This window comes from Carcharhinus amblyrhynchos, chromosome 27, assembly GCF_965287045.1.
Source record: "Carcharhinus amblyrhynchos chromosome 27, sCarAmb.v2.hapA, whole genome shotgun sequence".
NCBI classification, from domain to species: Eukaryota; Metazoa; Chordata; class Chondrichthyes; order Carcharhiniformes; family Carcharhinidae; genus Carcharhinus; species Carcharhinus amblyrhynchos.
In genome coordinates this window covers 35,558,746-35,585,576 of record NC_137350.1, presented here as the reverse complement: position 1 = coordinate 35,585,576, position 26,831 = coordinate 35,558,746, and the positions used below count along the sequence as shown (strand labels likewise).

Sequence of the window (26,831 nt, the reverse complement as noted above, 5' to 3'; positions counted from 1 at the left end):
CTTCTTACTGGAGCACTACACTGTCAGGGGTGTCATTTTTCCAGGTGGGGCATTCAACCAAGGCCCTGTCTGCTTTATAGGGTCAATGTCAAAAACTCCATGGCATTATTTAAAGAGCAGGAGAGCTCCCCCCTCCCCAAACCCCTCATGTCCTGGTCAATGTTTGTTTCCCAACCAATATTATTGAAGCAGGTTATCTGGTCATCATCACATTTCTGTTTCTGGGAGCTTGTTGTGCATAAATTGTCTGCCACATTTCCTGTGTCACAACAGTGGCTGTATTTCCAAAGCACCTTTTTGGCTGTAAAAAGCTTTGGTATTTTAATTTTTTTGATTTGATTTATTATTGTCACATCTATTAGTTTACAGTGAAAAGTATTGTTTCTTGCGCAATATGCAGACAAAGCATACCGTTCATAGAGAAGGAAAGAAGAGAGTGTAGAATGCAGTGTCACAGCCATAGCTAGAGAAAGGTCAACATAATGTAAGGTAAGTCCATTTCAAAAGTCTGATAGCAGCAGTGAAGAAGCTGTTCTTGAGTCGGTTGGTATATGACCTTAGACTTTTTCCCGATGGAACAAGGTGGAAGAGAGAATGTCAGGGGCCCTTAATTATGCTGGCTGCTTTGCTGAGGCAGTGGGAAGTGTAGACAGAGTCGGGGATAGGAGGCTGGTTTGCATGATGGATTGGGCTACATTGACGACCTTTTGTAGTTCCTTGTGGTTTTGGGCAGGGCAGGAGCGGTGAGAGTTGTAGCTGACATGCCAAATTTTCTTAGTCTTCTGAGAAAGTAGAGGCGTTGGTGGGTTTCTTAACTATAGTGTCGGTATGGAGACACCAGGACAGGTTGTTGGTGATCTGGACACCTAAAAACTTGAAGCTCTTGACCATTTCTATTTCATCCCCATTGATGTAGATGGAGGCATGTTCTCCTTTCTTAAGATTTCTTAAAATTGTGAAAGGTGCTATACAAATGCAAGTTCTCACTTCTCTGCTGCCATTCCTTTTCTCCCTTGTGCTCCCACATTCCCAGCCTTTAGTGTGGTGCTGGGCTTGGGGGCATGGTGAGTTGGGGGTGGGGATGGGGGGGGGGTGGGGTTGGTGGTGTGTGATGTGTTACCTGGCCTGCATGCTACAGGAAGGCCTTTGCCCCCAGGCTGGTAAACAGCAGCTCAGCAGAGGCTATGAAAGTTTCACGTGAAACCTTTGGAACGTGAGATAAAGCAGCCTCATTCATCAGGCCCAGCTGGCTTGTCACTGAGCTGGAGATGTGCAGGATAACTCAGCAACAAGTCCAAACTCCATTGTGTAGTACAAACTCTGTTCCATGTCATGTGGCTCTGGAATTTGAAGTGATTGGATCAACGAAGCGGAGATTAACAAGTTTTACCTGGCCTTGTCGTTCTGTCGAGCTGCGTTATTTATAGTTGCAGTTGTAGCAGTTAACGAGTACGTTCTTGATAAGAGGATTAATCTTTCCTCCTGCTTCTAATATGCAGTCGCCTTTGGTGATGGCGGAGAGGCAGAGTTGTCATCTTTCTACCCATCCTTCTGTGCCGAGTAGCACACAAGGTATTTGTGTAAATCTCATAGAACCCTTACAGTGTAGAAGGAAGCCATTCGGTCCATTGGTTCTGCAATGACCACAATCCCACTCAGCCCCTATTCCCATAATCCTATGTATTTTCCCTGTTAGTCCCACTGACACAAAGGGGAAATTTAGCATGGCCAATCAACCTAACGCACACACCGTTGGACTGTGGGTGGAAACCGGAGCACCAGGAGGAAACCCATGCAGACACAGGGAGAATGTGCAAACTCCACGCAGACAGTGACCCAATCCGGGAATCGAACCCGGGTCCCTGGCATTGTGGGGCAACAGTGCTAATCACTGTGTCGCCCATCTTTGGCTTTTAACTCTATCAGGAGTTGTGGCTATATTTGATGGGGTGTTGTGGGCAGAGGGTAATGGTAGGATTGAATTGCCTCTTCAATCATTTTACTGTGCCAATATCTCATTCAAAGTCAGCCTGCTGTTCAGGGAATACGACTGTTTTCTCGGCAGGAGTACCGAGGCATTGAGGGTGGCACAGTGGGTAACACTGCTGCCTCACAGCACCAGGGATCCAGTGTCCAAAATTCCACGGCATAATTTAAAGAGCTGCAGCATTCCCTCAGTGCAATACTTAGTGAGTGAGATGTATGGGGTGTTAGGGAGGGGTAGTACCTCTGGTGAGGGAACATGTTGCTCCTTTTCAGGGTGGTTTGTCCACCCTTTGTCCCCACCTGGCACTCAGTGCTCACCTGTGGCTCCCCGTGGCTGTTTGCATGTGACAGCGGTCATATCCCAGGCAATGGCTTCGACAAGCTGGCTAAACCAGGTGAGGGTAGCCGATGGGTCTCAACCCTCGGTGAGATAGGGAGATGTCTATCCCAGCATGTGAAGACAGACTCAGATTGAGTCGATGAGACCAATGGAAGGTTCAACGGTCAAGAAGGCGGTCTCCGCAAGTGTTGTGGAACGCGAAGAGCAGGACAAGATACAGAAAACATCCTGGTCATCCACTACGCCTATCTCCAGCCGTCTTCACTCTTGGCTTGCCACTGGATCCAGATGGGAATTGGGAAGAGAGAGTGAGGCTGACGCTGCGCAACTCTCCCTCACTTTAATCCAAATCGAGCGCTAGTCTCGACATCATCATCATCATCATCATCGTACTGTTCAACCTTTGAAGTCCTGTGGCAATGGGCAAGCGACGAAGCAGCAGGCATGCAAGACAGTTCAATCATCTCCACATGACTTGTCTTCACAGAATATTACGCATCAGATGGCAAGACAAAGTACCAGACACTGAAGTTCTCTCCAGAGCAAGTCTACCATCATTCCACACACTGCTGATGAGAGCGCAGACCCGGTGGGCAGGTCATGTCATCCGTATGCCAGAGGAGCGCATACCCAAGCAGCTCCTTTTTGGGGAACTCTCTGCTGGAAGACACTCACGTGGAAGACAGAAGAAACGTTACAAAGACACACTCAAGGCCTCCCTGAAGTTGCTTGACGTAGACACGATCACCTGGGAAACACTGGCATAAAACCGCCCTACCTGGCGCTGCCTCATCTACAAAGGCTGTCAAACTTACAAAGCAAGGTACATTGCTGAAGCACAACTTAAGCACGAGCTGCGCAAGTCCAGAGCCACCAGTGTTGACAACTACAGTGTCTACACAAGTCTGTCAAATATGTGCCAGGATATTCCGTGTCCAGATTGGCCCTGATCAGTCATCTTCGGACACACCGCAACCAGCCTCAAAATTACTAATGGTGTCGAGGTCCTCATTGACAACAGTGGAAGAACAACAACAACTTAGTGAGTCATTCCAGATGTACTCAAGTCTTTGGAGTGGGCTTGAACTCTCAACCTTATGGCTTTAAAGTGACAATGTTACAATTGAACTATAATGACACCCATAGGTGCCAGAGGGGGATAAATATAGGACAGATGTCACAGGTAAGTTCTTTACTTAGAGAGTAGTAAGGGTGTGGAATGCCCTGCCTGCAACAGTCGTGGACTCACCAGCATTAGGGGCATTGAGATGGTCATTGGATATTCATATGAATGATATTGGAATAGTGTAGGTTAGATGGGCTTTAGATTGATTTTCACTGGTCGGCACAACACCGAGGGCCGAAGGATCTGTACTGCGCTGTAATGTTCTCTGTTCCATGTTCTAACACTGCCTTTCAAGGCTGTCTCTGGGGAGAGTTTTAAGGGACCCTACCCCACCTGTGAATGGCCCCAAGTCCCATTTACCAATCATTGTTGGCAGTGCCAAGTATCCTCTAAAAACTTCACGTTTTAAGAACATAAGAACATAAGAAATAGGAGCAGGAGTAGGCCATCTAGCCCTTCGAGCCTGCCCCGCCATTCAATAAGATCATGGCTGATCTGTCGTGGCTCAGTTCCACATTCCCGCCCTCTCCCCATAACCCTTAATCCCCTCGCTTATCAAAAACCCATCAACCCGTGTCTTAAAAATATTTAGCGAGGCAGCCTCCACCACTTCAACGGGCAGAGAATTCCAGAGATTCACCACCCTTTGAGTGAAGAAGTTCCTCCTCAACTCCGTTCTAAACCGTCCCCCCTTTATCTTGAGGCTGTGCCCCCTAGCCCTACTGTCCTTTCTGAGCGGGAAGAGTCTCTCCACCTCGATCCTATCCATCCCATTCATCATCTTATACGTCTCAATGAGATCTCCCCTCATCCTTCTAAACTCTAACGAGTACAAGCCTAGTTTATTCAGCCTCTCCTCATAGCTCAACCCCCTCAACTCCGCTATCAGCCTAGTAAACCTCCTCTGCACTCCCTCCAAGGCCAAAATATCCTTGCGTAAGTGCGGCGACCAAAACTGCGCACAGTACTCCAGCTGCGGCCTCACCAATGCCCTGTACAGCCGCAGCAAGACCTCCCTACTTTTATATTCAATGTTTTCAAATCCATCCGTGGCCTTGCCGTCTCCCTTCACGTCACCATGTGCAGCTGTGCTTTCAACTGAAACCTCTCTACGTATCCATCTTCCACTTGCACGTAGCCGTCAAATCTAGATTTTGGGTTTCAAAGGCATACATAGGTAACCGTTTGACTGAGCTTTTGGTTACCTGTCTTAACGTCATCAAACATTTCAATGTCAAGTTTTGTTCACTAAACATCCAGTGAAGGGATTTGAGATGATTTGCTACATTTTCCAGGAAAGGGAAAAAAGTTAGATTCCAAAAGCTGGGGAGTCATGTTGGAACTGTATAGAACATTAGTGAGGCCACAGCTAGAGTGCTGTGTGCAGTTCTGGTCGCCACATTAATCGAAGGATGTGATTGCACTGGACAGGGTGCAGAGGAGATTCACCAGGATGCTGCCTGTGGTGGAACATCTACGTCATGGAGAGAGGGTTGGATAGGCTTGCATTGTTTTCACTGGAGCAGAGAAGACTGAGGGGCGACCTGATTGAGGTGTATGAGATTGAGGGGCATGGTCAGAATGGATAAAGAGCAGTTGCTCCCCTTGGTTGAAGGATCAGTCACAAGGAGACATGGATTCAAGGTGAGAGTCAGGAGGTTTAGGGGGATATGAGGAAAACTTTTTTACCCAGAGGATGGTGACGGTCTGGAATGCACTACCTGGGAGGATGGTGGAGGCAGGTTGCCTCACATCCTTTAAAAAGTACCTGGATGAGCACTTGGCACGTCACAATATTCAGGGCTATGGGCCAAGTGCTAGTAAATGGGATTAGGTGGGAGGTCAGGTGTTATTAATGTGTTGATGTGGATTCGATGGGCCAATTCTGCATTCAATGATTCTACTCTGGATAATTGTATTTATGTCGTGCTATTCATGACCATTCAATGTCTCAAAAAAACTTTGCAGCCAATTTTTTTGAAATGTAGGAAAAGGTGCAATATGAATGCAAGTTGTTGTTGGAGGTCCTGCAGAAATGTGAAGGGAAGAGTATTAGATATATATTGAAGGTTCTTGGTCATTTTACAACAGATTTTCCTTTTTAGATGTTTGAAATTTCTTTGTATGGACAGTACAGGATTAACAAATTCTGCCCTGTAAAGGCAGTGCTGACATAAGTTACTAATTTTTGCATTCTCTGGTGATCACTGAACGCAGCAATCCATCAGTGTAATTAGGTGCGATGCATTCTGCCTCTGATACTGTACTCCTGCTGCTGTCGGAGGACAGACCAGTCTAGTTGATTGCAAACTTGCTGAGCCAGCGGACAGAGAATTTAGCAAGGCATTCACTGCCATGGGCAAACAGCACTGGACCCCTGCACAGCAGAGATTAGAGCTACTCAGTCATGTGATACTGTGAGAGGTGAGCTGTGTGTAAATGGTGTAAATAGTGTCCTGTGTGTGTGTGTCTATCTGTGTATATATGAGTCACTCCAAGCAACAAGTCACTGATAATCCCCTTTCCTGTCCCAAGGGTTTACAGATCTGTTAATTACTTGTCTGTGTGTGTCTCCCTGTCTCTGTGTTATTCTGTGTGTGTGTGTGTGTGTGTGTGTGTGTGTGTATGTATGCGTGCGTGTGTGTCCTTCCGTGTAGAATGGTGTTTCGTTCTGGATGGCAGGAAGAGAGATCTTGCCCTTGGTGAAAATGTAGCAAACAGAATGAAAGCTGCTTTTGTCGAAAGAGCCACTTGTTATAAAGTGAAACAAATCCTTGTCTCTCGTTGCAGACTCCAGCCTCGACTCTCTTTAATGGCCAGTCTGGTTTGTCTTGTTTTGCAGTGAGTGAGTGAGAGAGAGAGAGAGAGAGGTTTGAAACAAGTAGAAGTTTACTGTTGCTTCTCGGCAGTGGTTGGGGGGGAAGGGTTTGAGGGATCTCGATGTGGTGAGTTTCAGTGCCACAGTTTAAGCTGGAATGTGAAAATTAACACACGGCTTGGTTTAGCCTTCAAGTTATGGAGAGATGTCGATGTGCTTTGCAAGAGGGGGGGAGAGAGAGAGAGAGAGTTGAAAGCATTCAGAGGATATCCATTTACTGAGCTGTAGCTGGGGTTTCACAGGGACATGTTTAATGCAATGTTGGTCACGCCCCTACGTCTGGTGTTCAGGTTTTGCCAGATCCCCAACCGTTTGTAAGCAGTTTTTCTCTCCCAGCTGTTTTAAAAAGACGACTCACTCGCAGGTTTGCAAAAGAGGCTTTGCTCCTCCTGATGTTACAGTACTTTTCATCACTGTGAATAAGGGAATGTATCGGTTCAGCTTTAAAGAGAGACTCCTTGCCTCCAGGTGAAGTCTTGCAACACCCTTCCTTCCTTTGCAACCCATCCCACTCCACCTCCATTGCTCCTTCTGCACGTTTCTGTGAAGTTGTGATGGTTGTTAAGGTAAACGATTTTTTTGGTGTGTCTTGTGTGTGTGCTTCAGTGGCTTCAGTGTTTGGTTTTGAGGTGGAGTCGCCTGCTTTTGTATTATTCGGACTGCTGATTTGGAGTTCTTGTTGAAACCAGAAAATGATGTGTGAAAGCAAACCTGAAAGGTGCACACCTCCCATTACAGGGGAGGAGAATTGCATTGGACTTAGAAGCTTTGGACGTTCTGGCCTCGGGTGACAGTGGAGTTTGCACTTTCTTCCCGTGTTTGCGTGGGTTTCCTCCGGGTGCTCCAGTTTCCTCCCGCGGTCTGAAAGGCATGCTGGTTAGGTGGATTGGCCATGCTAAATTGCCTCTTAGTGTTAAGAGGATTAACAGGGTAAATACATGGGGTTATGAGGAATAGGGCCTGGGTGGGATTGTTGTCGGTGCAGGTTTGATGGACCAAATAGCCGCCTCCTGCACTGTAGGGATTCTGTGAAGTCAGGGCAGCACGGTGGCTAGTACTGCTGCTTCACAATGCCAGGGACCTGGGTTCAATTCCTGGCTTGGTTCGCTGTCTGTATCGAGTTTGCATGTTCTCCCCATGTCTGTGTGGGATTCCTCCAGGTACTCCAGTTTCCTCCCACAGTCCAAAGACGTGCGGGTTAGGTTCATTGGCTGTGCTAAATTCTCCCTCGGTGTACCCGAACAGGTGCTGGAGTGTGGCAGCTGGGGGATTTTCACAGTAACTTCAGTGCAGTGTGAATGTAAGTCTAATTGTGACACTAATAAATAAATAAACTTTAAACTTCAGTGGGAACTGAAATTCCATGTTTGTCAATTTTATACTTTAATATATTGGATGGATTTAATAAGTGTGTTTCATGCTCACCCGAAACCACCTGATTTTTTTTTAATGTATGAAAGTGGGTGTCCGTTTCCAGAGCCAGTGTAGCAATAACAAGGCTACGGATCAAGTGTTGGCGAATGAGCTTAGAGTAGATAGGTGCTTGATGACTGGCGCAGATATGATGGGCCGAAGGGTCTCTTGCTGTGCTGTTACATTCTCTGATGAACCGTAGCAGAGTTTGAGGGGTGGTGACAGGATTTGTTTACTTCAAATCCAAGCAGAGAATGCTGGAGGCAGTGACTCTTCATTCATTTTGACCTCTTACCCGCTCTTCCTGTTTGCTGCTGGTTCCAGGGCTGCATTTACCCCCTCCGGTTAATCACCCCAGCTGTGAGCCAAGACATTCGCTCACGAAGACCAGCGCACCAAGTCTGATCCCATCCTGACTCAAAGCCTCACACCAAGCAGGGTCACTGGATCGTGCCTAGTTGATGCAAACTGACCACTGTTTGGAGCCATGGCTGCTGACCACCTCTCCTCCCCACTCACTCCGTCCAGTATAGCCCCTGTCCACGCTGTTGCCTGAAGCTGATAGTCAATGTTGGTTTAAAATGAATGGAATTTTAAGTTTAAATTTTTAAGTTTACTTATTAGTGTCACAAGTAGGCTTACGTTAACACGCCAATGAAGTTACTGTGAAAACCCCCTAGTCGCCTGCCTGGGGACACCGAGGGAGAATTTAGCATGGCCAACGCACCTAACCTGCACATCTTTCGGACTGTGGGAGGAAACCGGAGCACTCGGAGGAAACCCACGCAGACACGGGGAGAAAGTGCAGACTCTGCACAGATGGTGACCTAAGCCGGGAATTGAACCTGGGCCCCCGGCGCTGCGAGGCAGCAGTGCTAACCACTGTGCCCACCGTGTTGGCCACGGTGAATTAAGAGGTCATACATATGAGATAATCATTGCTAAATGCAGGAGATTTTTTTTTTTAACCCAGAGAGTGGTGAGAATGCGGAACTCTCCGCTGCATGGAGCGGTTGAGGTGAATTGTGTTGAAGAATTTAAAGGGAACTTGGATAAGGGCGAAAGGAACAGATGGTTATGCTGATGGAGCAAGATTCTGGCTGGGACAAAGTTTGCATGGAGCATAAACACTGGCATAGACCTGCTGGGTAATTGGTATGTTTCTGTGTTGTAATTACGATATAATCCTCATGCTAGCGTATTTAAAAAAGATTTGTATTTATATAGTACCTTTTACAACACTTTCTAACTAATGAAAGCAAAATACTGCGGATGCTGGAATCGGAAACAAAAACAAAATGCTGGAAAATCTCAGCGGGTCTGACAGCATCTGCGGAGAAAGAATAGAAGACTGAGGGGCAACCTAATAGAGGTGTACAAGATTATGAGAGACAGGGACAGAGTGGATAAGGAGCGGCTGTTCCCCTTAGCTAAAGGTCAGTCACAAGGGGACGTAGGTTCAAGGTGAGGGCTAGGTGGTTTAGGGAGGATGTGAGGAAAAGCATTTTTACCCAGAGGGTGGTGATGGTTTGGAATGCGCTGCCTGGGAGGGTGTAGAGGCAAGTTGCCTCACATCATTTAAAAAATACCTGAATGAGCACTTGGCACGTCATAACATTCAGGGCTATGGGCCAAGTGTTAGTAGATGGGATTAGGTGAGAGTTCAGGTGTTTCCAGTGTGTCGATGTGGACTCAGTGGGCCGGAGGGCCTCTTCTGAGCTGTATGATTCTATGAATAGAGCCAACATTTTGAGTCTCAATGATGCTTTGTCTGCTCTGGTAAAGGGTCATCTAGACTAGAAATGTTGGCTCTGTTCTCTCCCCACATGTAGAATCGTAGAATCATAGAATCCTCCAGTGCAGAAGGAGGCCATTTGGCCCATCAAGTCTGCACTGACCACAATCCCACGCAGTTCTTATCCCCATAACGCTATGCATTTACCCTAGCTATTCCCTTGACAGTATGGGTCGATTTAGCTTGGCCAGTCCACCTCACTCGCACATCTTCAGATTGTGGAGTGAAACTGAGCACCCGGAAGAAACTCGTGCAGAAAAAAAGAGTGAGAATGTGCAAACACCACGCAGACAGTGACCCAAACTGGGAATCAAACCTGGATCCCTGGTGCTGTGAGGCAGCGGTGCTAACTACTGGATCTCCGTGCCACCCAGACCTACTGAAATTTTCCACCATTTTCTGTTTTTGTTTCTAACTTATAAAGTCTGTGTTCGAAGTACCGTCGCTGTTGTAATTCAGGAAATGTGGCTGCCAATTTGCACACCGCAAGCTCTTGCAAGCTCCAACGTGATAATGGCTAGACGGTGTGCTTTTACATTGGTGTTGGTTGAAGGGTAAATATTGGCCAGTGAGAACTCCCCTGTTCTCCCTTGAAGAATTATCGTGGAATTGTTTGCATCCACTGGGAGTGAGCAAATGGGGCTGTGGTTTAATGTTTCACCTCTGACAGTGCAGTGTCCAGGCTGTCAGCCTAGATTTCAAGGTTTGGAAGGTACTCAAGATTGAGAAGCAGGAGTGATACCACCAAAGCCACAGTTGACACTGATGCCATGAGGCGGTTACTGCACTGACGGGAGCTAATCGCCAACTCTGTTTGCTCAGTGAAATATGAGTTGGCTGTTGTGCATTAAACAAAATCAGCAATGTATCCGTACACCGTTATTATGCAGAGAATAATGGAATTGGCAAATGAACCCCGCAGGTACTCAGGTGACATTCTGAATCCTGAGATGTAGCCTTGCGGAAGCAATCAGTTGAAACCAGATCCCAGCTATGAAATCACTTGGGGTACCTGGTATTTTCCTAATTCTGTTACACCGTGAGGCGAATATGGCTAATTTTATTTTAGTCTGTCTTGCTGGCAGCCCTGGATTGTTGCCATGGCGAATGCAGCAACTTTATTGAGCGTGATTATTCATGACTTGTGGCATAATCCACAGCTTTTATTTCTGAAGACTTGATGTTTGGTTGCCAGGGAAGACAATTTACTATGCAAAACCACAGCCCCCCTCCTCCTCCCGAGCCTGTCCAGTGTCTCATTGATGGTCCAGAGTGTCTCCTGATGGGTTTGAACTGGGTAGATTTGCCCATGTTAGCTCAGTTGCTAGCACTTCACTCTGGCACCTTGAGTACATAATCCAGGTTTGACACTGTCAATGCAGTACTGGGTGAATGCGGGCACTGTCAAAGGGGCTGCCTTTCAACTATGACCCCCTTGTACCCCATGTAAGAGATCCCACAGCGCCGATCAAAGGAGAGTCCTCCCCCCTCCCACTGTCCACAGATTATGGAGACAGCACGATGGCATGGTGGCTAGCGCTGCTGCCTCACAGCCCTAGGGAACCAGGTTCAATTCCGGCCTCAAGTCACTGTCTGTGTGGAGTTTGCACATTTTTCCCGTGTCTGTGTGGGTTTCCCCCGGGTGCTCCGGTTTTCCCTCACACTCCAAAGATGTGCAGGTTAGGTTGACTGGCCGTGCTAAATTGACCCTAGTGTCAGCGGGATTAGCAGGATAAATATGTGGGGTTACGGGAATAGGCCTGGGTGGGATTGTGGTCAGTGGAGGCTCAATGGGCCAAGTGTCCTCCTTCTGCAATATAAGGATTCTATTAGCTGGTCATTATCACGTTGTTTGTGGGATCTTGCTGTGTGCCAATTGGCTGCCACATTTCCTACAGTACAGCAGTGACTGTGAAGCATTTGGGATGTTCTGAGATTATATAAAGTCTTGTATGAATGGGAATCTGTCTGCTAGGTTAGCTTTTCTGTCCCAGGCTCTGATCATATTCCGTTCCTGGGATGTGGGAGCAGCTGACAAAGCCACAGGTATTACCCATCACTGATTGCCCCAAAAAGGATGGGGACATTCCTCGAACAGTTAATTTTTTATAACTGAGTGGTTTGCGAGGCCACTCCAGTGTCGGAGGAATTTTAGGGTCAACCACAGAAGGCTGGGTCTACTTCCACACAGAAACATAGAAAATAGGAACAGGAGGAGGCCATTCGGCCCTTCGAGCCTGCTCTGCCATTTGTTGTGATCATGACTGATCATCCAACTCAGTAGCCTAATTTCACACCCCCTCCATGACCTTTGATCCCCTTCAACTCAAATGTTACATCTAATTCATAGGCCAGACTTATCCAAACTCTATCCTAACTGGAAGCAGGTCCCGTTAGCCCATTGTTCCTAGGCTCACAGAATTCTGATCTGACACAGCTCGATTTTAAATTTCTCATCCTTGTTTCAGGCACCTCTCTGGCCCCGGCCATACCTCTGAAACCTCCCACAGCGTCAGAACGCTTCATAATTCCTCTTCTCCAATTTGAGCCTCTTGCATCTTCTCTATCTGCGTCACTCCATCACTTGTGGCACACTGCCTAGACTCCATAAGCTCTGGAATTTCCTCCCTAAAATCTTCCAACTCCCTATCTCTCCTTTAAAACATTTCTTAAACCTTTGACCAAACATTTGGCTCTACCTTCTTACGTGCTTGATGTCTCCTGTTGTCTGAGGACTCTCCTGTGAAGCCTGCTGGAATGTTTTGACTAAGCTTTTAAAGATGATGTATAAATGCATACTGTTGCTTTCTGTATAAAATTAATTCGTATACCATGATGCTTTGATTCCCCATTTCAGACTGAACAATTTAACTGGGCAAGATGTTCAAATAGTTTCAGGGAATGTTATATTCAACTATTACCCAGCCAAGAAAATTCCCAGTCTTTTTTGACCCACAGAATCTCAACTAGGGTTGGGAATTAAACCTGCCAGGGTTCCTGATCCTGATCATTATCCATTCTTCATTATTGGGGAATTCTTGGATGAACTCGTTATAGATTTGGCTCCAAGACCCCAGATAGCACCAGCTAACATCAGAGACAAATACTCAGACCTGTTGGCCCACTGGCTTCCTTGACTGGTGGATTTAATTGTAGAGTGCCATCTCTTTTTATAGTCTACTTGATGTCTCAGAGGATCTGATCAAGTTCTCATGCCCCTGGCTTAAGTGGGAGGTGTCCCACAGTCTGGAGGAGATGGAGTGGGAGCAATCCTCTGTTCGATCTGTGAAGGCTGACTTCTCTTGAATTCCCTTCAGCCTGGGAGTGGGTCCTTTTTGGAAATTGTCCAAGAAATGCAGCGAGTTAAAGGAAGATATGACAAAACAATCCAACGAGAGACATCAGTGCAGCAGGATGTGAGGTTCAAGATTGCGAAGGTCAAGTTTAGGACAGATGTCAGGAAGTGTTTCTTTACACAGCGATCAACAGCTGGCCCGAGTTTCCAGGAATAGTGTTTAAAGATGGGACATGGGAGATTGTGTGTGTGTGTGTGTGTGTGTATGTGTACACGAGGTGGGGTGAGTGTGTATGGGAGGTATGACTGTGCAAACAAAGTGGGGGTGTGTAGTTGTACTGTGCTGTGTGTATAAAAAGTGAGGTGTGCGTGTGCACATGCTCTGTGTGTGTGTCTGTGTGCTTCTGTGTTGAGGTGATGGATTTCGGCAGCTGCTGCGGGGATATATACCCGACGCCCGGTCTATCCAAGCTGTATTTACAGAGGATCTCTCACTCGCAGCTCCCTTTCTCAGTTAGTGCTGAATCGGGAACAGTTTCAAATCTGGAGTAGTAAACCTCGTGTAAACAGTAGCAAAAAGGGTTCTGCTTTCACTGTAGCCATTTTATAATGCATTCCCTCTGACCTCTTCCATCGCTGATCTCCTGATATCTCCCATGGTCTTCACATGCTGGCCTCTTGCACATCACTATTGCATCCACCCTGCCCTTCCCCCCCATTCTAGCAGCATCAAAACTAAATTCTGGAATTTTCTCCCTAAACTTCTCTTGTTGGAAGGTGGGGGGGCACGGCGGCATAGTGGTTAGCGCTGCTGCCTCACAATGCCAGGGATTGGGATTTGATTCCTGGCTTGGGTCACTGCCTGTGTGGAGTTTGCACATTCTCCCCGTGTCTGTGGGAGTTTCCTCTGGGTGCTCCGGTTTCCTCCCACAGTCCGAAAGACATGCTGGTTAGGTGGATTGGCCGTTCTAAATTCTTCCAAACAAGTGCCAGAGTGTGGCGACTCAGGGATTTTCACAGCAGCTTCGTTGCAGTGTGAATGTAAGCCTACTTGCGACACTAATAAATAAACTTAATATCTCCTTATGCAACTTGGTGTGACACTTTGTTTAATATAAATCTGTGAAGAGTCTATGATTTGGTCAAATACGTTTTACTCTACAGTGCAGGAAGAGGCCTTTTGGCCCATCTATCTGCACCCTGTCTCAGGAAGTGCATTCCGCCCTGGCCTCATTTCCCCCGCCCATCCCTGTAACACCACACCTGTACTCTGGCTAATCCACCTAACCTACACACCTGTAAAGCTCACTGTTGTGTATTGCCAGCCTTTCAATCACCCCGCTACTATTTATTGTAATATCCTGGACAACATTTCAAAACCTGTTTTCACTGGTTGAGTTTCATAACTCTGGGAAAATTAGAGAAAATGAGAAATGTTAGAAATTGCCAGGGGTGTGTTTCTGAACCTGAAGTCTCTCTCTCCCAGGTGCCCTGCCACCTACACCACTGCGAGCGCAAGGTGGTGTAAAGTAACCTTTTGTTTGTTTTGAGCTGTTGGAACTATCTTGGGGCTAAATTTGTGAAGTGTCATCATTCGTTCCAGTTGCTGCTGACTGCAGTCTCGTTATGCTTCTTTCGGGATAATGGAATCCTGCACCTGTACAAGGGGGGAGGAGCGAGGAGGAGGTGGAGCTTGGAGTTGTGTGCACCGTGGCCCAATAGATTACCAACACCTCCAGCTTCTAACATGACGAGGCAGCCTTTTGTGTGTGACGCTGTGCTATCTAGGTGGGCCTTTGCAGAGGGTGTGATCCTTCAGTTGAGTTTGCGAGCCTGTTGCTTATCTTATCATGTCTTATGTGGGAACGCAGGGTTCCAGCCGCTGCAACAAGGACCTTGCTGAGGTCTGAGGGTAAAGCAAACGAGAACAAGGTTGATAGCCGCAAACCCACCTCCCCCCTCGCCCCCACCACCAACTTCTCCGTGTGGAGAGCCGTGAGGAACAGTCTGTAAATATGTGCTGTTCAACCGTGTGTCACTGTCTGTGTGGAGTTTGCACATTCTCCCCATGTCTGCGTGGGTTTCCTCCCAGTGCTCTGGTTTGCTCTCTCAGTCAAAGATGTGCGGGTTAGCTGCATTGCTCATGCTAAATTCTGTTTGTTTATTAATCACAAGTAGTCTTACATTAATACTGCAATGAAGTTGCTGTGAAAATCCCCTAGTCGCCACACTCCGGCGCCTGTTCAGGTACACTGAGGGAGAATTTGGCATGGCCAATTCACCTAACCTGCACACCTTTGGAGTGTGGGAGGAAACCGGAGCACCTGGAGGAAACCCATGCAGACACAGGGAGAATGTGCAAACTGTACACAGACAGTAACCTGAAGCCAGGAATCGAACCCGGGTCCCTGGCACTTTGAGCCCCTTAGTGTTACAAGATGTATAAGTATAGGGAATTAGAGGGACAAATACTTGAGGTTACAGCGATTAAGGCCTGGGTAAGATGCTCTGTCAGAGTCAGTACAGACTTGAAGGGCTGAATGGCGGCCTTTTGCACTGTAAGGGTTCTATGAAAGGAGACATCTTGGAGGAGCAATGTGGAAATATGGAACATTTTTCACTGCACCGTGTTAACCTGTCTTAGGAAACTGTAGGATGGTGGGACAGGAAGGCGCAGATTAAGTTCAGGATATATGGCAGGTAGCATTTCTTTAGGCAGAGGGAGATGAGAGACTTGACAGGGGAGTGCAGAACAAAGGGAGCAAGGAACTAGACCAGTGATGGTGATGTCGAGAAGTCATGTAGAGTATGGATATCAGGAACACTTCTCCCCTAAGGCTGTTGGGGCTTGGGGTCTTCTGAAAATCCCAAAACTGACATTGATAGATTTTCTTTGCTTTTTCAAGGCTGAATGGCCTCCCAGGTTCCTGGGCCAGGCAAAGTGAGAGGTTAGGAAGCTTTATGAGGAATGGGCACTATGAATCATTCAATCCCTGCAGTGTAGAAAGAGGCCATTCGACCCATTGAGTCTACACAAACTCTCTTTTAAAAAAAAGCAACTTATTTAGCCCCACTGCCACACCCTATCCCCAACCCCCCCCCACATGACTAATCCACATAACTTTAGCATCTTTGGGCATTAAGGGGCAATTTACCATGGCCAGTCTCCCTTAACTACACATCTTTGGACTGTGGGAGGAAACCAGAGCACCTGGAGGAAACCTATGCAGACATGGGGAGAACATGCAAACTCCACACAGACAGTGACCCAAGACCAGAATTGAACCCTGGCCTCTGGAGCTGTGAGACAGCTGTGCTAACCACTGTGCCACCCTAATGTGATGGGAGGTAAAACTGATGTCATTTGAGCTGATGGGTTGTCCGCCTGTGTGAATTTGAGCATCACACTAACTGATTTGACTGCTTGTTGCCTGAATCCTCACTGAGGTCTAGTTGCTCTGTGATGGAGCACTGTGCACTGCTCCGATGCAGACACAATGTTAGTTGGTCCATGCAGGAAGGTTTCGCAAAGAATAACATGCGCTTGCATACTGCGCAAATGCCCTGATGCTTGAGCTGATGTGCACAGGTAGAGTGCAGGCAATTCTGGTGCTGAAATAGTTCACAGGAAGAGTGGGGGCAGGGCTGAGGTACTGGGTTCATAAATACCCGCCGTTAACTTTCCACTGACATCAGCTTGAAGGCACCTGAGAACATTGTGTTTATTCCAGCAGTGAGACACGTGCCCTGGGACTTGGCATGATTGATTCACAGCTTTACATTTCAGCTGTGGCTCAGGTAGCACTTTCAGCCCCTGGGTTCCAAACACTGTTGGATTCCAGTCCTGCCCCAAGTTGATATTCCAGGATACCAGTAACCGCAGGAGTGTTGCACTGTCAGAGGTTCAGATGAGACCTCGCGCAAAGCCCCATCTCGGGAAAAGCTGAGCTTTCCTGGTTTTGCGATCTGCGGTCACACTCACAGCTCTTGAAGAATGACCACTTGACAAGACAACTTGATCATAGAATCATAAAATCCATACTGCACAGAAGGAGGCCATTCAGCCCACCTGCCCCACACTGACCACATTCCCACCCAAGCGCTATTCCCATAACCCCATATATTTACCCTGCTAATCCCTCTGACATTTGGGTCAATTTAGCATGGCCAATCCACCTAACCCGCACATCTTTGGAGTATGGAAGGAAACCGGAGCACCAGGAGGAAACCCACGTGGACACGGGGAGAACATGCAAACTCCACACAGACAGTGACTTGAGGCCGGAATTGTACCCAGGTCCCTGGTGCTAATGACTGTGCCACCTTGGACAAGTGGCGATTTCGGGGAAAAGTGGGAGAAATCTTTGAAGGAAACAAAAACTTGAGTGTGTGTGAAAGAACCCAGAGGGTTAATAGAACATGTTGTACAGAATAATGTTAATGTACAACAGCTGTCTGAATCATTCTTTAAAAGGTTTCAGTGGGTTTAAAACCGTCACAATTTAAAACCAGTGTAACGAGTTCCACTGCTTTTGGCCAGCTAGATACTCCTGTGTGTCTCCTTTTCACTGAGAGTCCAGTTCAACAACAACCCGTATTTACACAGCACCTTTATTGTGGTAGAAATGTCCACCTCATAGTTAAACATTGGCTGGATATTCATTTTAAGGAGGAGAGAGAGGAGAGGTTTAGGAAGCAAACTCGAAACCTTCAGGCCTAGGCAGCTAAAGGCATGGCTACCAGTCATGGAAAGAGATACAAAAGTCTGAGGTCACGTACCAACCGACTCAAAAACACCTTCCCTGCTACGCTCAGACTTCCAAATGGACTTACCTTGCATTAAGCTGATTTTTCTCTACATCCTACACCATGAAAATGCCGAGTGTCACTGTTTTCTTTTGTGTTTGATGCTCACCTGAGAGGGTAGGTGGGGCTTGATTTTAATCTCAAAGTTGCACCCCCAACAGTGCAGCACTCCCTTAGAACTGGCACTGGTGCGTCAACCTGGAGTTTGTGCTCCCGTTTCAAGTGGGATTTGAACCCGCAACTCTCGGATTCAGGTGAGGGAGCGGGACTCACTGAGCCACAACTGACATTGTCAGCTAGTTACTGAGAGTAGGGAAGAATGAGTAAATGGATAGTGAGTAACCAAATGTATTTGAAACTCAAAATAGGGACTCCACTGTGATTATTGCAGTTGACATCTGAGTAATTGACGTAATAACTTTTTAACCAGTACTGCAGGTCAAGTTACAGATAATCACTAACAACTGATCAGCCAGTTCCAGGACATTTGTCCTCTCGATCAGATCACTTGTTGGCCAATCCTTGCTAAGCTCTCAATGATCCGGGTAAGGAATCAAACCCAAATTGCTGCAGCTGCTTGTAAGGAGTTTTGCTGGCCATAATTGGTGGCACAGTGGTTACACTGCTGCCTCACAGCGCCAGAGACCCAGGTTCGATTCTGGCCTCGAGTCACTGTCTGTGCGGCGTCGGCACATTTTCCCTGTCTGTGTGGGTTTCTTCTGGGTGCTCAGGTTTCCTCCCACTGTCCAAAGATGTGCAACAATCACAAGGAGTTGGTTTGCAGCAGGTAATTAAGAAGGCAAATGGAATTTTGTCCTTCATTGCCAGAGGGATGGAGTTTAAAAACAGCGAAGTTATGTTGCAGAGGTTATAAGGTGCTGATGAGGTCACACCTGGAGTTACTGTGTACAGTTTTAGTCTTTTTACTTGAGAAAGGATAAACTGGCACTGGAGGGGTTGCAGAGGAGGTTCACTAGGTTGATTCTGGAGTTGAGAGGGTTGGCATATGAGGAGAGACTGAGTAGACTGGAGCTATACTCATTGGAATTCAGAACAAGGAGGGGAGATCTTATGGAAACATAAGATTATGAAGGGAATAGGTGAAAGCATGGTTAGAATGTGGAACTTGCTATTACCAGAAGTAGTTAAGGGGAAGGTAGAATTAAACATAGGAGCTAAAAGACTGGAAGATTATGTTGATGGCGTGAGGTGGGCAGAGGTTGTGTGGAGTATGAGCTGCAGTATATATCTTCAGGGTTGAGTAGCAGGTTTCTGTATTCGATATAACTCAACCATTACCGCTTTCGGTTTCTCTGCTCCTTGTCTGCTACGCCTGGACTGTGGTCTTCTGCACTTTACACCACAAAATGAGACGTGGGGAAATATTGCCCTCAATCATTACTGGTAATTGCTGATGTCACTATTACCACTTCCCTAAAGCTTCTCAATAACTGAGCACGCTGGCAAATGCCTGTTCTTCGTAACTGTGTGGTTTTCTTGCTTACAGTTCCTCAGAATTAGCTGATGCCAACCAGGGTAGGTAGAGACAGCACCTCCCAAAGCCACTGCCATCTCGAAAGACAAGGGCAGCAGATGCCTGCGACCACCATAAGACATAGGAGCAGAATTAGGCCACTTGGCCCATCGAGTCTGCTCTGCCATTCAGTCATGGCTGATATTTTTCTCATCCCCATTCTCCTGCCTTTTCCCCATAACTCCTGATCCCCTTATTAATCAAGAACCTATCTATCTCTGTCTTAAAGACACTCAATGACCTGGCCTCCACAGCCTTCTGTGGCAAAGAGTTCCACCACCTGGAGGTTCCCCTCCAAGCCACTCACCGGCCGTTCCTTTACTGTTGCTGGATCAAAATGCTGGAACTGCCTTCCTTTCAGCAATAGTTCAAGAAGGCAGCTTACCACCACCTTCTGAAGGGAAACTAGGGATGCTGGTCTAACCAGTGACATCCACGTCCTGTAAAATGAATTTTAATGAAAAGACACCACAATCTGATTCTGAATAAGGAAGTCTATAGTTTCCCCATCCTGACCACTGTTTGTGGATATTAGGTGAGGCTTGATAAAAGAAATTAAAATTTGCATTTATATAGCACCTTTATGCGATCGCCTGATGTCCCAAGTTACATTACAGCCAATTAGGTAATTGGTGACATTGGTCGCTATTGTAATGTAGGGAACCGCGGCAGCTAATTTATGCACAGCAAGCTCCCACAAACAACAATTACTTTTTTGTTATGTTGATTGAAGGATAAATATTAACCAGGACACTGGGGATAACACTCTTCAAAATAGCAGTCACCCCAGAGGGGAGAAAGGGTTTAACATCACATCTGAACAAAATCACCCCAGCTGTTCGCCGCTGAGTGTGTGAACCTAGATTTTCCCTCGAGTGGGACTTGAACCCATAACATCCAGAGGCAGAGATGAGAGAGCCATGGTTCACACAGGGATAGCCTGTCAGTCAAGGTTCACTGGTGAATAATAGATAGAGGGCCAGACAGTTCTTTTTTTTTCATGCGTGGGACATGGGCATCACAGGCTTGCTTGCATTTATTGCCCATCCCTAGTTGCCCGAGGGCAGTTAAGAGTTAGGCACATTGCTGTGGCTCTGGAGTCACATATAGGCCTGACCGGGTAAGGATGGCAGATTTCCCTCCCTAAAGGACATTAGTGAACCAGATGGATTTTTCCAACAATCGACAATGGTTTCGTGGTCATCAGTAGATTCTTAATTCCAGATATTTTTTATTCAATTCAAATTCCACCATCTGCCGTGGGATTTGAATTCGTGTCCCCAGAACATTGGCTGAGTTTCTGGATTAACAGTCTAGCGATAATACCACCAAGCCATCGCCTGGTGAGCGAGCTGCCAGTTGGTTACCTGTGGCAGCTATTTGACTACACTTCATGAGGTCAGTAGTAGCTTCTTGTTGTTGTTGTCCATTGCAGCCATGGTGATATCGACCATTCTGCAGATGTGTAACCCCAGCAAATGCAAGGGATCAGGCATCACCACTTGGCTCTGGTTGTCTTTGTTTGAACTTGCTATCTGCTATTGAATGGTGAACTTGGCAAGCCTCATCAGCAATCACATGCTCCATTCACTCTCCTTAACAGGAGACTTTCACTGTGTAGTGTGTATAATATGATACTTGATGTTCCAGATTTTCTGATGCCTGTGCAGTTGTGCACAGTCTACACACGTGTTAGGAAGTGGTCCACCCATTTTTCTTGGTCACCAAGAAGTATTTTTCACAAAAGTTTAACAAAACAAATCTGCAGAGGCTGTTCGATGCATTACCCTCTTGTTGCTGCAATGTGCTATACAAAGTATTTCGGAGTAAAGGCCATAGATTTGCATGTCATAGAATCCCTACTTTATAGAAGGAGGCCATTTGGCCCAACAAATCTGCACCTACTCCCTGAGTAGGTGCTAAATTGTCCCTTAATGTCCCAAGATGTGTAACTTAGGGGGATTAGTGGGGTAAATGTGTGGGGTTACGGGATGGAGTGGACCTGGGTAAGATGCTCTCGAGCTCTATATTTACTGGAGTTTAGATGACTGAGAGGCAATCTCAATGAAAGGTACAGATTCCTGGCAGGGCTGGACAGATGCAGAGATGTTTGTTTCTTTTGGTCTGGGGAGTGGGCTCACTGAATGTATCTTAAAATGAAACAGGTAGATTTCTAAACTCGTAAGACATCAAGGTGTGTGGGAATAGGGCCGCAGTGTGATGTTGAGATCAGCCATAATCACGTTGAATGGCAGAGCAGGCATCATGGGCCAAATAGCCCATTCCTGCTACCGTCCTCCATCTGCATTGGTGCTAATCAAGTGTCGGCCGTGACCCAGTGGGGTCACACTCTTAAAGTTTATTTATTAGTGTCACAAGTGGGCTTACTTTAATATTCCAGTGAAGTTAATGTGAAAATCCCTAGTAACTCCACTCTGTGCACCTGTTCGGGTACACTGAGGGAGAATTTAGCACAGCCAGTGCACCTAACCAGCACGTCTTTCGGACTGTGGGAGGAAACCCACGGGGAAAATGTGCAGACTCCACAAAGACGGGGACCCAAGCTGGGAATCGAACCCGGGTCCCTGGCGCTGTGAGGCAGCAGTGCCAAGCACTGTGCCACCGTGCCGCCCCATCATGTACTCATATCTTGCTTCACTTTTTTAAATGCATTTGTACTCTAGGCTCCAAACAATTGTTTTTCCGGTGAGTTCCGTACTCTAAACCACCCTGAGTAAAGAATTTCCTAAAGCTCTCCATCGTGGAGGGTTTTCCTTGCCTTGCACCTTGGCCTCTTGGGGATTAATTGTTATGTGGGTGGCTGCTGTGATTAGTCCGAAAGCTTCCACTATCCTGCTCCGCAGTAGAAGGTGAACTATTCTCGTCTCGCCATTTATATAATCCTCTGAAATCTTAAATGTGGCAATGTTCAGTTAATGTGGCCATTAGCTCGAGCGAATCAATAATTTATATTCAAGTGAGTTTCCAAATGCTTCATCTCCAGACGCTCTCAAATCCGTTTATTGCTTGGAACCTCCTCCCCCCAACCCCCACTCTAGTTGCTGGTAACTCTTGCGCTGTTGCGTGGTATGATTCCACGCATTGGCTCCGCCAAGCGTCTGCATTGAGTGTCAGCAGGCTGTTCGACTGGGGAGGGCTTCACAAATGGATCGGAGCATTTTCTGATGCACTGGGCAGCATGGTTGCACAGTAGTCAGTGCTGCTGCCTCACAGCGCCAGGAATGCAGGTTCGATTCCCAGCTGGGTCACTCTCTGTGCCGAGTTTGCACGTTCTCCCTATATCTGCATGGGTTTCCTCCAGTTTTCTCCCCCAGTCCAAAGGTTAGGTGGATTGGCCATATTAAGTTGCCCCGGTCTCCAAAGATGTGTAGGTTAGATGGATTGGCCATGATAAATTACCCCTTAGTGTCCAAAGATGTGTAGGTTAGGTAGATCACATTAGAATCCCTAGTGTGCAGAAGCAGGCCATTTGGCCCATTGCGTCTCCACCGACAGCAATCCCACCCAGGTCCTACCCTTGTAATCCCATGTAATCCCTCTGACACTAAGAGACAATCCCACCCAGACCTGTTCCCTGTGATTCCAAGTAGCCACCCTGCTAATCCCCCTAACCTACACATCTTGGGACAGACATTAAGGGGCAATTTAGCATGGCCAAGTCACCTAACCTAGATTAGCTATGGTAAATGCACAGGGTTATGAGGTATAGGATGGGGAGAGGATTGGCCATGCTAAATTGCCCCATAATATCCCGAGATATATAGGTTTGGGGAACAGCATGGTAAATGTGTGGGACTAAGGGCATGAGGTAGTGGGGGAGGGTGGCATGGGTAAGATGCTCTGTTAGAGATGATGTATAACTTGATGGGCTGAATGGCCTCCTGAACTCTCGGGTTCTTTGATTCTAACTGAGGGGGGCGTCTGGAAAACAGAGCATGTCAGCAAGGATTTCTGTGCTCATATCTCTGGAATGAGAACAGATGGCACAACTTTCTGACCTATGGGATGGCGGGGGGAGGGCTTGTTGCCAACTGAACCATGGTGGCCATTGCCCAGTATATTGTACCATTCCCCTTTACTACATGACCCTATCCATCATATACGAGATTCCATTGATGGTTGTTTCAGGAGATTTATCATATTTCCGAGGAAACAAACTCCTTTTATTCCATCCACTTCTGATGATTCAGTGAGTATGTAGGGATCAGAATGTGCCAAGTGTTCACCCTCTGGGCTCTGCCAAGTTAGCTGATGAGGGTCAGGGTGGCAGTAAGTGTGTTTTGCTTTGTCTCGGTGCTCAGAGAGCGAAAAGAGGTAAATGTCCCAGCTTCCCACACCCGCTGATGCCTCAGTGACCCCCTGGCTGGAAAACGCCCATGGAATTGCGGGAAGAACTGTATCAGACTCAGTGCCCTCATGGTCACATAGTCTGCCCACGCCAACCATTGAAGTCTGATTAATGATTATGAATAACATCCCTTTGTGTAAGTTACCAGAGTGAATCTGATGCCCGTAAAATTATGTACCAGTATGAATCAGTGTCTTCACGGGAAAAGCAAATCAGTTTTATTAAATAAAACTTGCCTGTTCCCATCACCCCTGCACTCATTGATCTGCATTAGTCTCAGATCAGTGACCACTCAAGTTTAAAATTTCCATCCTGTGCTCAAATCCTTCCATAGCCTCCCAATCTTTGTATCCTCCTCCTGTCAGCGCGGTGGCACAGTGGTTAGCACTGCTGCCTCACAGCGCCAGGCACCCGGGTTCAATTCCCCCTCTTGGGACATTTACCTCTTGAGCAGAGTTTGCACGTTCTCCCCATGTCTGCATGGGTTTCCTCTCACAGTGCTGGTTAGATGCATTGGCCGTGCTAAATTCTCCCTCAGTGTATCCGTACAGGCACCGGAGTGTGGTGACTAAGGGATTTTCACCATAACTTCATTGCAGTGTTAATGTAAGCCGACTTGTGACACTAATAAATAAACTTAAAAAAACTGCCCTACAGCCTTCACGGTATTCTATATTTCTTCAATTCTGGCCTCTTCTGCAACCAGATTTTAATCACTCCACCAATTGGCAACTGTGCATTTAGTTGTCTGGGCCCTAAGCCCTGGGATTCCATTTCTAAACCTCTCCCCTCTTTTCTTTAAGATCTTAACAAACTGCCTCTTTGACCAAATCTATCCTGCTATCTCATGATCTGCCTTGGTGTTGAGTTTCACCTGAGATCGCACCTGAGAAGCGCCTGGGAGAGGAAGGGGGTTTAATATGTTAAAGATGTCGTACAAAATGCAAGTTTTGTGAAGCAGATTGTGCACTTTTTAATCTGCAGAGTCGGAAGGACAGGGAGCGGCCAAAGCAGAAACTGAAGAAAACCACGGAATCTTTGAACGCAGTTGTTAACACGGTTACTGTGACAACAGAAAAGGTGAGTGAGTGTTGATGCTACAAAGCAAACAGCCCCTAGGCCCATCGAGCTTCAACCCACCCAAATGAGGACATGTATCATCAGTGCCTCTCAGTTTACCTTCCTACACCTGGCGTTCAGGCAGCTGAAGACTTGTCAAACTTGTCCTGAAAGACTGAAATGTTATCTCCATAGGAGACCAATTGACGAAGAATGGCTCTGGTTCCGCATCGAACTTCCTTCTCTACTCCCTTTTCCTGACCTATTGGCATTAACCATTAGTATTCTTCCCCTTCGTGTTTATCTAATTGGCTGGTAAATACTGTGACAGTCTCTTCCCCTCTTGGTAACCCATTCAATATGTGAAAATATTCCTCCTTATTACCCCATCTATGGTGGAATCTATTGCTGGTGCCCTTGTGTCCTGGTGCTCTGGCACCTGTTGTAAGACACCTTGTACCTTTATTGTCGTTTTCATCTTGCTTTGTGTGGAAATAGAATCAGAAACAAGCCATTCAGCCCATCAAGTCTGCACTGAGGACAGTCACAACCAGGCCCTATCCACATAACCCCATGGATTTATGCTACCTAGTCCCACTAATACTAAGGGGCAATTGAGCATGGCCAATCCACCTAACCTGCACACCTTTGGACTGTGGGATGAAACCGGAGCACCTGGACAAAACCCACGCAGACATGGGGAGAACGTGCAGACTCCACACAGACATTGACCCAAGCTGGGAATCAAACCCAGGTCCCCGGTGCTGTGAGGCAGCAGTGCTAACCATCGTGCCACCCCTTAAATGTTCAAGCCCTTAAACTGCCCACCATTTAATCCTTATTTGAAAGAAATATCAGACGTTGTTGGTATTCAGGCACAACAGCCAACTCACTCTATCGACAATGATGCATGTAACACACGGAAGGAAAGGGATGTTTGGGTTCTGACTGTACAAAACCTGAATAACATGAAAATATCCAGCAATGGGAAAGTCTTCATACTGCCTGTCCAATAGACTATGTACAATGTTGTATGTTGTATTGGAGAGTGCCGTAATGATGCTTATAAGAATGCTTCTTTCGGATGTTATCTGGTGAAATATGTGCACAGAATGCAATTTAATATAACTATTAATGTTAGTGAAAGTGGATTGTCAGGGCTATGGCGGGGGGTGGTGGAGTAACACAGTCAGGGTGCCAGGTCCCACAATGGCTCAGGAAGGAAATGTACCAGTTGAGATGTTATTGAACTGCACAGATGAGGCAGCCTGAATTTTAAATTTTGGCTTGTGTTGGGTTAGTGAGAGCTTTGTGCTAAGTAGGCTGAGGAATAATCAAATAAAGGCTTATAAGATTATGAGGGGGTTGGGTCAACCAAAGAGATGTTTTCCACTGTGGGTAAACAATGTAAGCTGGTGGTGGTGTTGTCTTACAGTTCGCTCGGGGTGTCCGAGGATGCTGTGGCAACATGCACTTTACGTTTATGGGCAGCATGGTGGCACAGTGGTTAGCACTGCTGCCTCACAGCACCAGGGACCCGGGTTTCGATTCAGGTCTTGGGTCACTGCCTGTGTGGGGTCTGCACATCCTCCGTGTGTCCGTGTGGGTTTCCTCCGGGTGCTCCGATTTCCTCCCACACTCCAAAGATGTGCGGGAGGTCAGGTGGATTGGCCATGCTAATTGCTGGTCCCCTTAGTGTCAGGGGGCCAGCAGATAGATAAATACATGGGGTTAGAAGGATAGAGCTTGGATGGGGTTGTTATTGGTGCAGGCTTGACGGGCTAAATAGCCTGCTCCTGCACTGTAGGGATTCTGTGATGCCTGCATGTTGGAATCTGGAGCTATGAATAGTAATGGCGAGATTCCAACATTCATTCCATCATTTGGATGATCAGTAATTGATGTGGCTCTTACTGCCTGAGTTGGAAGAATTTTTAGGCTGACGTTTAACCTGTCTGGCTGCGTTATGCAAGTTCACCTTCCTTGGCCAACGAGTCCTGGAGTTGGACTTGAATCCGGAGCTTCTGACACCAAGGTAGTTGGGCTACCCACTGTGCCACAAGATGCCTCCCCCGTCAGTATAAGAGAGTTGCCAAAATTCCAATTGGGAATTCTGAAGAAACTTTTATGCCCATAGGCTGGTTAGAATGTGGAACTCATTACCACAAGCAGTAAATAGTATCAATGCATATGAGGGGAAGTGAGATAAACACACCAAGGGGAAATGGAA

At 46.9% G+C, this 26,831-nt stretch overlaps 1 protein-coding gene across 6 annotated transcripts in view; it reads left to right on the top strand.

Moving 5' to 3' along the window:
- LOC145359297 (protein AF-10-like) overlaps positions 1-26,831 on the top strand; it is a 199,708-nt gene that overhangs the window by 79,837 nt on the left and 93,040 nt on the right. For all 6 annotated transcript variants that reach the window (XM_080213858.1, XM_080213857.1, XM_080213856.1 and 3 more), the window contains one exon: positions 24,527-24,622. In XM_080213858.1, the coding sequence (XP_080069984.1) occupies positions 24,527-24,622 (96 nt within the window). The remainder of the gene's footprint in view (positions 1-24,526; positions 24,623-26,831) is intronic.